The sequence below is a fragment of the Bufo gargarizans genome, chromosome 1 (genome assembly GCF_014858855.1).
Source record: "Bufo gargarizans isolate SCDJY-AF-19 chromosome 1, ASM1485885v1, whole genome shotgun sequence".
Taxonomy (NCBI): Eukaryota; Metazoa; Chordata; class Amphibia; order Anura; family Bufonidae; genus Bufo; species Bufo gargarizans.
This window is the reverse complement of record NC_058080.1, coordinates 477834726-477846575: the sequence shown is the minus strand read 5'-3', so window position 1 is coordinate 477846575 and position 11850 is coordinate 477834726. Positions and strand designations below refer to the sequence as shown.

At 44.4% G+C, this 11850-nt stretch overlaps 1 protein-coding gene across 1 annotated transcript; it reads left to right on the top strand.

Annotated features, from left to right (window-relative positions):
- The first annotated feature begins 227 nt into the window (after positions 1-227).
- Positions 228-6277, top strand: CTSL (cathepsin L). The gene is made up of 8 exons (XM_044273552.1): positions 228-369; positions 2533-2663; positions 3970-4092; positions 4263-4412; positions 4622-4846; positions 4950-5118; positions 5341-5458; positions 5934-6277. Exons 2-8 carry the CDS (start codon positions 2538-2540, stop codon positions 6031-6033), a joined length of 1011 nt encoding a protein of 336 aa, XP_044129487.1. The 5' UTR covers positions 228-369; positions 2533-2537; the 3' UTR covers positions 6034-6277.
- Positions 6278-11850: the final 5573 nt, after the last annotated feature.

Sequence of the window (11850 nt, the reverse complement as noted above, 5' to 3'; positions counted from 1 at the left end):
CTCTATTCAGACGGGGGGCTGTAGATATAATATATATATATATTTCTAATGGCAAATTCCTGCCTTAAAAAATACACCAAATTAACCTCTTTCATAACTATTACGCTTGAACTTTTTTCAGCAGTTCAATCTCACTTGATACAGCTTGCAGGTGACAGAGTGAATGCAGACGCACACATAACGCACGCCCTGCCCCCTCCCCACAACAACACGGCAAGTCACGCGCTCGCCAGTCACATGAGCCCCACGGGCAAAGAATTGCCCAATCCTAGCGCGCGAGTCTTGTTGTGGGCGGGGCTTTAACCGGGTTATATAAGAACACGGGGCTGAGCAATGCCTGTAGTTCCCAGCAAGTGATCCTGCAGCAAGGTAGGTGGTGTAGTGCCGTGCCGTGCCGTGCCGTGCCAGCAGCTGTGCTGGTGGGAGGAGGGGCGAGGCAGTGGAATGCCTGGAACGTGTTTTGTTCGGGGTGGGCTGTGTGTATACGGGGCCCGGGTTATCCCTGTGCGGTGTTGATCCGGTTTTCCTGCCTTTTGTACTTCTATAGTGTTAGGCGAACAGAAAGTTACCCCCTATAGCAGTGGTATGCTCCGCCCGGCCAAACCCATCACTGGTCTCCTTTGCACTGAGGATCTGCCCGTCCCCTCCCTGCTCCGGCTGATGAGTCAGCTCTTGTCCTCCGTCCTATCCCTGGTTATCGTGCTTCCCGGCTGCGTCCTCCTGGGCTCGTACATCACGTGACCTAACACTTCCCGTCCGCAGGCATTGTGTAAACAAGGTGGGGGCAGGGAATGGCCTCTTGACCCTTGCTTTGACCAGTTCTGCTAGGAGTCTGGGGTGGTGTTAGGTAACACTTGGAGCCTATAGGGGGTGTCCCCTTGTTAGGTAACACTTGGAGCCTATAGGGGGTGTCCCCTTGTTAGGTAACACTTGGAGCCTATAGGGGGTGTCCCCTTGTTAGGTAACACTTGGAGCCTATAGGGGGTGTCCCCTTGTTAGGTAACACTTGGAGCCTATAGGGGGTGTCCCCTTGTTAGGTAACACTTGGAGCCTATAGGCCATGATGGCTAACCTTGGCACTCCAGCTGTGGTAAAACTACAACTCCCAAGATGCCCCTCCTTGCTTGGCTGCTCCCAGAACTCTATAGAAATAAATGGAGCATGTTAGGAGTCGTAGTTTCACCACAGCTGGAGTGCCAATGTTGGCCATCACTGCTATAGGGGGTGTACCCTATGGGGATGGGGGGGGGGGGAAGAGTGAATGGTAGATATGTCCCATCCCATAAATCCAAAGCATAAGCTTCTAATGTTTGAGGGGGAAAAAAAGTATAGAAGGAATATGGGGGACCATCTGGTATAAAGGGGGTTGTGCACTAGTATAATATTTGTGGCCCGTCCTCGGGACAGGTCATCAATATCAGATCTGAGAAGGTTTGACTCCTGGCGCCCCTGCCGATCAGCGGTGGTGTAATTAGCTTTTCTTGTTTGCTTGAATGGGATGAGCAGTTGTGGTTATGCTAAGAGACCCCTTTAGGTAAAGAGCATGCTCTGGTTGCACCATGACCCCTTCAAACTGTTGATCGGCGGGGGTGCAGAGTGTTGACCCTTCTGGTATTGATAAAGGATCAACATTAACCCACTGCACAACCCCTGTAATTCACCAGTGAGGCTTCTGTCCAGATGTCCATTCAGAACATGCCGCTATCTTCTGTCTTTTACCTCCATGTGTGGTCCATTTACCGCTCATGGTCACTAGGAGCTTTTATGGGGAGATATATTATAGACTAGTGTATTTTTAAACCAGCCATGATATTCCCTGTGCTGCTTGAGGATGCACCTAATTTATGGTGATGCCTCATCACTAACTGGGTGCACTGCCAGCTGGAGGGTGCATCTATTGCAGCTCTCAGCTGCTGTAGATGTGTGGCTCCTGGCCTTGCCACGCCCCACCGGCACCACAGCCCTTTTAGGAACCGGTGAGTGCAGTGTACAAACCAGACTTGCAACATTGTTTAAATGTTATTGCAAGAAAATCGATTTGATGCAAACAAAGGGGAAATGACAGCGCTCGGCTGAGTTCCATTATCCCTGAAGGTGGTGTAGGCAGTGCCTGCTCCTCTTCACTGGCCGATAACATGACTTGTGCCTGTATAGTCAAGTAAGCCTGGAGATGTTTATTGGTATAGGCAAATGAATGGGCTATTGACTACAACCCCACAGTTGTGCCAGCTGTTCTGGAACTACAACTCCCAGAATGCTCCATTCACTACTATGGGAGATACAAGAACAGCTAAGAAAGTGTGCATGTGGTTGTCATTCCACAGCAGCTGGTGTGCCAGAGGTTGCTGGCTCTGGCACTATGGGTAGTGTGCGATGTAGGCATCTAAAAGGGTTTAGCCATCAGAGACCTACCAATGTCCACTTCTAGGGTTTAAATAAAATACCCCACACATTAATCATCAGGCCAGCTATTTACGTTTGCTGTTTCCTTGACTGCATGTAATATATCTTAACCCTTTCTTTCTCTTACAGCAACCATGACTCTCTACATACTTGCCATTGGGCTTTGTTTAGCTACTGTTCTCGCTGCTCCTACAACAGACCCGGCATTGGACCAGCACTGGCAGAACTTCTTGAGTTTCTACTCAAAATCCTATCAACCGGTAAGAAGCTTGGTAATTGCACAACTGGTTGGAAGTGTTGTATACTGAATGTGATTACTTGGTTTTCCTGAGCAGAAGTGATTAGTTTTAAAGGGAACCTGTCACCTGGATTTTGGGTATAGAGCTGAGGACATGGGTTGCTAGATGGCCACTAGCACATTCGCAATAGCCAATCCCCATAGCTCTGTGTGCTTTTATTGTGGAAAAACCCTGATTTGATACATATGCAAATTAACCTGAGATGTGTCCTGTATGAGAGACGAGTCAGGGACAGGACACATCTCAGGTTAATTTGCATATGTATCAAATCAGGTTTATTTTTTACACAATAAAAGCACAGAGCTATGGGGACTGGGTATTACAGAGGTGCTAGTGGCCATCTATCAACCCATGTCCTCATCTTTATACACAAAATCCCGGTGACAGGTTCCCTTTAAAGAGGACCTGTCGCCACTTGCACTCCCTTGAAATGACTGGAGCATCTATTCTTATGACTCTGCCTTTCCTTCCAGAAATGTTAAATTCATAGCAGTTGCTTCCAAGTCCAGATGGGTATGAAGAAGCGTAAAAATGGCAGAACATGGTCATACAAATGGATGCCCCAGGGTTATTTCAAGGGGGTGCAAGTGGTTAGGTTTGGTAACAAACATGTCTGCTTCAGATGTGTATAAATCGGTGGGACTATCTCAGTAGGATAGTCCTGCTCTATAGTTACGGTGCACTTACATATGCAGACTGAGCAGCAGTGATTGAGCTCTTCCTTCCTGCTTGCCTAAGGAGATGAGAGCTGCAACTGCCTCCACTATGAGTGGTGATTGTCACTCATCCCAATACAGATTAATTGGTTCTGGGCAGCAGTTCTGCCCAGAAACAAGGATTTTTGTTGGTTTAAAGAATTTCACCCAATGATGGTATAATAAACTATACTGGGAGAACTGAGGAGTTGGTAACCGGTAACAATGTAGTTCAGCATACAGATTCAGTTGCAGTTCTGTGGCTCTTTTATTAGGCAGTTCGCCAGGCTTTTCATATTGATGACCTATCCTATGGCTAGGTCATCAATATCAGATTAGTAGGGATCCTGGGTCTCAAACCCCCACTAATCAGCTGTATGGAGGAAAGGCGCACACCATGTGTGCCTTTCCTTACAGCTGATTGGTGGGGGTCCTGGATATCAGACCCCCACTGATAGTGATTTACCTCAGGCAGCTCTTAGGGGCTCATCATGCAGGCAGGTGTTCAAGGGGTTGTCCAAGTAGTGTTCACTTGCATAAATGTATTGGTAATGATCTCATTTCCTCTACAGAGGGAAGCTGGCTGGAGGCGAATGATATGGGAGAAGAATCTGAAGACTATTGAAGTGCACAACATGGAATATGCCATGGGCAAACACACTTACAGGCTTGGCATGAATCATTTTGGGGACATGGTGAGCACATCAGTTTTGTTTTTTCTGTATACACAAGTGTCTTTTGACATGGCATAAGTCAGGAAGTGTGGCGTTGGGTAGTACATTGCTTCTGTTCGGGGCATGTGCCACAACCTGTGTGGCCACTCATAATATTGGGCATGTAATGAGATTTGTGACTCCTGTTCTAGACGACAGAAGAATTTAGACAGATACACAATGGCTACAAACACAAGCCAGACAGGAAGAGAGGATCCACCTTTATGTCTCCAATCAACTATCAACCCGCCAAGAGTGTTGACTGGCGCAAAGAAGGATATGTAACGCCAGTTAAGGATCAGGTATGTATTTCATGGTAGATAACTGGGAACACATGGGCCTGAACTTGGGTGTCCTGCTTAAATGGTCTGAACTGTCTACATAGTTTCATAAGTCTGCAAGCGGTCTTGAATCGTTGGTCAGTTACTTTTAAGTTAATGAAATCTGCATACTTAGTAACTGAACTTGCATCTTATGACCTCTTCATTCACACTTTGGTTTTTCCTCTTAGGGTCAGTGTGGTTCCTGCTGGTCCTTCAGTGCCACTGGAGCTCTGGAAGGACAAAACTTCAGAAAGTCTGGGAAACTGGTTTCACTAAGTGAGCAAAACCTTGTTGACTGCTCTAGGCCAGAAGGCAATGAAGGCTGCAATGGGGGTCTCATGGATCAAGCTTTCCAATATGTTTTGGACAATAAGGGCATTGACTCTGAAGAGTCTTACCCATACATTGCCAAGGTAAGACTAGTCTCACCCTTGCGTTTTTTTTTTTTTTTTTTTTTTTTTTTTTTTTGTTCCCCAGTGTTGTAAGCAGTAGCTGATGGCTTACCTTTCATTACAGGATGACCAAGACTGTCAGTACAATCCTAATAACAATGCTGCAAATGACACTGGTTTCATGGATGTAACATCTGGAAGCGAGAAGGAGTTGATGAAGGCTGTGGCTTCAGTTGGTCCGGTGTCTGTGGCAATTGATGCTGGACATCAATCATTTCAATTCTATCAGAGCGGTGAGTGTTCTGATGGTTCTACCATTATTTACTTGCCCATAGCATGGCAGACTTCTGGAACACTATGCCAAGGAGCAATGCACCAATTTTCAGTGTTGGCTCTCACCTGAGTAAAGCGGGCTGACTTGCCACGGAGTCTGCCATTTTTCTGCCTGTGTAAATCTAGCCCTGGGACTGACTTGTTAATGGTTTCACCACATGTAATGACAATGTTTCTTGCAGGTATCTACTATGATCCTGAATGCAGCAGCACAGATCTGGATCATGGTGTCCTTGTGGTTGGCTATGGCTTTGAAGGAGAGGATGTTGATGGCAAGAAGTACTGGATAATTAAAAACAGGTAGGACACAAACCTAAAGCCATGATCCTTTCCCTAAAGGGTTGCTGCAAGCTCTAGACTTCCCTGTTCACAGGATGGGAATATGGCAACAAGCATCCACCAATCACTGGACTGACAGCAGAACGATGTACTGTCTCCAGAAGTCCCATAGAGAATAGTGGCAGCAAATGACTCACTGCGGGTGTAGGACCCCTCAGTCTTGGATCCTTTAGGGATATGTTTAAATCTTGGATGGTCACTTTAACATCAGCTAGTAGTGTTTCCCAACTAGTGTGCCTCCAGCTGTTGCAAAACTACAACTCCCAGCATGCCCGCACATCCAAAGGCTGTCCAGGCATGCTGGGAGTTGTAGTTTTGCAACAGCTGGAGGCACACTGGTTGGGAAACACTGAGCTAGTACGTGTTTCTGATTCTGCTCAGATATAAAATGTGTTTTTTGGGCATGCTGTAACTCTTTCCTTTTTTCTTTCCTTAGCTGGAGTGAGAAATGGGGCGACAAGGGTTACATTTACATTGCCAAAGACAGAAAGAATCACTGCGGAGTTGCTACAGCTGCCAGCTATCCTCTAGTTTAGTTTTACAAAGACTTTTTATTTTAAGACACTAGGCACATGTTCTGATCTCTTACTTTGAGTTTTACCATTTGTGGCAATGCTGCAGGATCACAACTAGATGCTGGGAAACATCGCCAGGATGCTGCTTTGTTTTAGTACTGTTTTTATTTTGACTAATGTTTTTATATTGTAAAGTAAAATTGTTTAATCCAACTTTGTTTACCATGAGTAATAAATTGCACAATGTGCTTGTTCCCTTAACAAAGTTGTGAATGTATGCTGTAAATTGCATCTGCACAGTCTGTATGTAGCATGTTGGCGCAGGAGCCTGCCCCTTGCACAGCCATCAGTGATGGCTAACCCTCGATACACGTAAGGCGCCCCCCCATACACTTTAATCTGTCAGCCAAGCGCACAGAATGGCAGGTTTAGTGAGAGCTGCTTTAAGGCACTTCTGTGGAGAAAGGTCACCACCAGAACACAGGCTTTTGGCCAAATTAAGTGTGAGGGAACTGGGAGGAAGTCAGAAGAAAGCTGCCAGCTAAGCAAGTTGTCATTGGGCTGACCACTATTGAACGTGTGCCATCTGCTAAAAGCCCTCGTAGTATCTCTCTGCTTTCATACAGAAGTAGGTTTTCTGAAAGCCATCCTTTGCAGAGTTGGAATATTTGTGTAAGAGGTGTTCTCCCCTTAAAGGGAACCTGTCATCACCTTTATGCTGCCCATACTAACGGCAGTATAAAGTATAGACAGGGGAGTTGATTTCAGCGGGCTGTCATTTATAAGTTAAAAGTAAGTGAATGCCGAGAACCAACATTGCAGAATAGGCCTAAAGCAAAAGTCCCGGCCACCTGAGGAAGAGTCATGAATTCTTGCCACCTGCTGATGACTGACAGGCTTTTACCTAGTTTTCTAACTCTCAGAGAACTGCCAATCATCAGCAGATGGGTGAGAGCAAGAGATTATGAATAACTGACTATTCTCGGGTAGATTTGACTAAGGCCTGGGCTGTAATGATTATGATCCTGGTTCTCGGCAACCACTTAGTCTTAGCTGATCAGTGACACACCGCTGACATCTGCATTTCTGTCAGTACTTTATACTGCTCTAAGTATGGTCAGCATAAAGTTGTCAGGTTACCTTTAAATCGGTTGTCCAGGGCTGTGCCCCTGCTGGGGGAAAAAGACCTTACCGGCCCACTGTCCTGTCATTCCCTGCTGGACATGAAGTGGCTGGGTTCTGTTTCACAGGCCTTGGAGCACATTGATTAGTACATTATTGCTGTGACAACTGAGGCCTGGAATTGGCTGCAGCAGTCATGGCCCAGCCGCTTTCTGGTACCGTGGGGAGGTTCTCAACTCTAACACACCTTAAACACTATTCAGTTCCATTATAATCTGTGTCTGATCAATGGTCAGGTAGGTTGATACACTGCTCCAAATTAGATATGGGTACGTGAATGCACGGCAAGAGAAATGACAGACACCTCTAGATAAGGTCAAAGCATAACTCTAATTTATTACCTGGGGGCTTCACATTATACTCTCCATATTAGTGGGCTCACATGATTGGTCTTTTAGCAAGAAGGAATGTAAACAGGAAATACATTTAAGGCATATGTATGATGGACAGTTTCAAGTCTTTGCTGCAAATAGTCTGTGAAGGTTCTCATTTATCCAGGTCATGGTATATATCTGTAAAGAATAAATCAGGGCAACTGGACGTATTGTAGATTTCTTGACCGTTTCACTCGTTCTTCCAACGAGCTTTCTCAATTCTGAGTGAGTGTACAAAAATTCTGGGAAATATGTAACTGAATCCACATCTGGTAATTATACCCAGCATACGTGTTTTGGATAAGGCCGATTGGTACAAACGAGGCGTGAAGGAGACAATCTACGTAAAAATGGAGAAGCCAAGCTTGAATAGAGGTGGGTGGGTTAGACATCTATTGTCTGCCACATACAATGCTGTCTTGACACCTTTTTCTGGGAAGTCTATCACCTACTGACTCCAATTAGGATAATGGAATCAACACCTTTGACCCAATGCTGGGTATAATTACCAGATGTGGATTCAGTTACATATTTATTCCCAGAATTCTTGTACAGTCACTCAGAATTGAGAGAGCTCGTTGGAAGAACGAGTGAAACGTTTCAAGAAATCTACAGTACGTCCAGTTGCCTTGATTTATTCTTTACAGATATTTGCTGCAAATAGTTTCAATCATAGAATGCATACTGGAATAGGATTAGCAGTACTTGGTGAAACCAAGCAACCGCTGAGCAAAACTTCCCCTGCTGTTAATGTCAAAGTTCTAGCTATAGTTTGGACACATTTATAAAGCATGGACTTTGATTTCAATGCGAGCTGTCTTTCAGGTTTGGCCCAAGTTAAGTTGCATCAAATTTGCATAATACATTTGACTAAAGCCTGTCAACCTTTTAGTTTTTAAGGCTATGCACGAAATACACAAGAAATCCTCACCTAAACTACATAGAAAACCGCTGTCATGCAGATTTATATCTTTCAATGTCCACAAGGAATAACTAAATCAGTGTTCATGAGAATTGTCAAATCTCAAACGCTTTGTTGGTACAAATATCTGTGTGGAAAAAGTGCATAATTCACAATGTAATCAAAAGGTAGTTAGACGCACAAGTTTGAGTGACCACCACACGGGGTGCCCACAGTCGAGTAGTATCACCCCACTACTCAAAATGGTATAAAAAGAGATATATAAAGAGACTGGGCACACCTCCAGATATTGGGCCACTGACTTTCATCATTAATTTGCAAATCCTTAAAGTCAGTGGCCCAATATCTGGAGGTGTGCCCAGTCTCTCTATATATAATTCACAATGTGTGAAGGTACCCTAGATGTGCCATTGTATGGAAAGACTAATGCCAGTGCACATGTCAACCCATTGCTCCATTCACTCTGGGAACTCCAGCACCTCATTCTTGTTATTAGTGGGGTGCCCAGCAGTCAGATCCCCACCAATCTGATTCTTTTCCTCCCCTGTCTTGTGCATGGAGGATAAGTTCTTATAGTGGGAGAACCACTTCAAGTTTGACATCAGTTTTTTTTTTTTGTTTTTTTTTGGGGGGCATTTTAAAAGGTACTCCATATGCCTTCCATTTTCGTATTTCCATTTTTCTGTTCCGTTCAAAGATAGAACATGTCCTGTTATTGTCCGCATAACGGACAAGGATAGTACTGTTCCGTTCCACAAAAAAATGGAATGCACACGGACGTCACCCGTATTTTTTGCAGATCCTTTTTTTTTTTTTCAGACTGCAAAATACTGAAAAAGCCATACGGTCGTGTGCAAGAGGCTATGGTTGAGATTTCCTTATATTGCACTACATTTATCACCCAGCCTGAGCCTCTGATGAATGTTGTGCAGGTCTTGACAGAATGTCTTTAAAGGGAACCTGTCACCAGTTTTATGGTGTCCTAACTAAGGGCAACATAAATAAGTGACTTATTCTCTTAGCAAAATGCTGGGTCACTTTCTTTTATTGACCCAGTCAATCTGCCAACATCTTGTATTGAAAAGCTCCAGCTGATAATGATGAGTCCTGAATATTCATGAGCTCCTGGCTCTCCCTGCCTACCTGCTGCTGGTTGACAGTTTTTTTTCCATATGAATCAGCAGCAGGTGGGCAGGGGAGTGGCTATAGCTCTGAATTAAATAAACGCTGGACTCAAATCAGCTCATTAGCATCCGGCATGTGGCATCTTTGTGTGTATATTATGAGGTAACCATCTGTCACACCAGTAAGTGAATACATCTAAGGCTACTTTCACACTAGCGTTCGATCGGATCCGTTCTGAACGGATCCGATCATAATAATGCAGACGGAGGCTCCGTTCAGAACGGATCCGTCTGCATTATTTTTAGCATATAACAGCTAAATGTGAAAATAGCCTCGTACGGATCCGTCCAGACTTTCAATGTAAAGTCAATGGGGGACGGATCCGCCTGAAGATTGAGCCATATTGTGGCATCTTCAAACGGATCCGTCCCCATTGACTTACATTGTAAGTCTGGGCGGATCCGCACGCCTCCGCACGGCCAGGCGGACACCCGAACGCTGCAAGCAGCGTTCAGCTGTCCGCCTGTCCGTGCGGAGGCGAGCGGAGTGGAGGCTGAACGCCGCCAGACTGATGCAGTCTGAACGGATCCGCTCCATTCAGACTGCATCAGGGCTGGACGGCTGCGTTCGGGTCCGCTCGTGAGCTCCTTCAAACGGAGCTCACGAGCGGACCGACGAACGCTAGTGTGAAAGTAGCCTAAGGCACTTTTTAGTAGTTAATGATTGTATATAATTAGTTAGATTATAATCAAATATCCACATGACAGGTTCCCTTTAAGTGTATGCCGTCTATAGGATTAGCAAATCTTCTCACGTGTCAAGGCAGCCTTAGTCAGGTAGGATGTCCCATTTTCGGTTTATCACGTTATGGACACATGGACTACCCATTGACCCAGTCTTTGACTTGCATTTACAGCCGGACTTGGGCTTTGTTGAAAAACACACTTCTATTAATGAGTATAGGGAGTGTTTGGGTGAAATATTTCATTCTTATAAAATCCTCAAGACATTAGGTGCTACCCCCGCTCCGTTGCCTGGTATTGGTGGTTATGATACAAGTTTATATTTGTGTTCAGGTAATTCTGTTGAAGTCTGCACCTTTGAGCACCGGAAGATCTCTGAATAAATTTTGCAGACTCATTTTCTTGTACTAAATATTCACATTCAACCCTCTAAGGGGATAATCACTTTACAGAGGTCTGGAGACCAACACAGAGGAATCATATAGCAGTGGGTGTCAAGTCTTAAAGAATAACAAGAACCTTGAAGATTTCATTAGGTTTCAGTAACTGATATTTATTTCCCTTCAGTTCAGCAAAATGATTTATTTCCTGTAATGATAATGGAAAGTGCAAAAGTCAAGATGAGGAAACAATGAACACTTACTGGAAGATCTGATGTATAATTCATATTCTTCATATTGATACAGCAAACCATAGTCTGGTCCTGATGTTTATTTCCGTAGTGATGATGAGACAACTGTAGTTGTTTTCTATTCTCCTACAAATTAATTTGTAAATTCTTAGTTCTTTTTTTAAATAGAGAACACAACACTTTAAAATGACCACCACATGACAAGATAAAGTACCATCCAAGTCATTAGGTGACTGGACGGTACTTTGTCATATGGTGGCCATGACAATGGATTCCTGCACTGACTGGCAAAGAAACTATGGTCCAGATTTTGCCTGCCTACGTGTCTGCACCAAAATATATATTTTTTAAAGTGATGCCATTTGACACATCTAGGGTTTCTAAACTTTTTTTTTTTTACATGCTTGACATACTGTTATTACATATAACAACAGTATATAAAGGCATATGACATTTCTACTGCTTTTCACCCACTAGTTTCTGCCATAGTGCTGACATGTTGGAAATTGCTGGATACCACCAGAGACCTTTGGAAGTAGCAGGACTTCCTTTTTCATGAGAAGGCAGAAAGGAAGCATGTGTGACAGCTGTGGAATGTCCACAGCATCACGTGAAGAACAGCTCAGGAGGATTGAGAAAAGACAATTTCAGCACTGCTGCTCTCATTGTGCTCCCTCTGTCACAGAACTGAAGGCCAAGGGGGGGGCAAGACCACTAATAATAGACCAAGAAAGATATCTAGGCAAAAATAAAAATGCCACTTCAGGCTATGATTTAGCCATTTGTTCAGATAATTTGGTAAAGACTTTAAAGTGATGAATTTACAAAGTGCAGTGACTCAGTGGCACAGCGTTGAGGTCC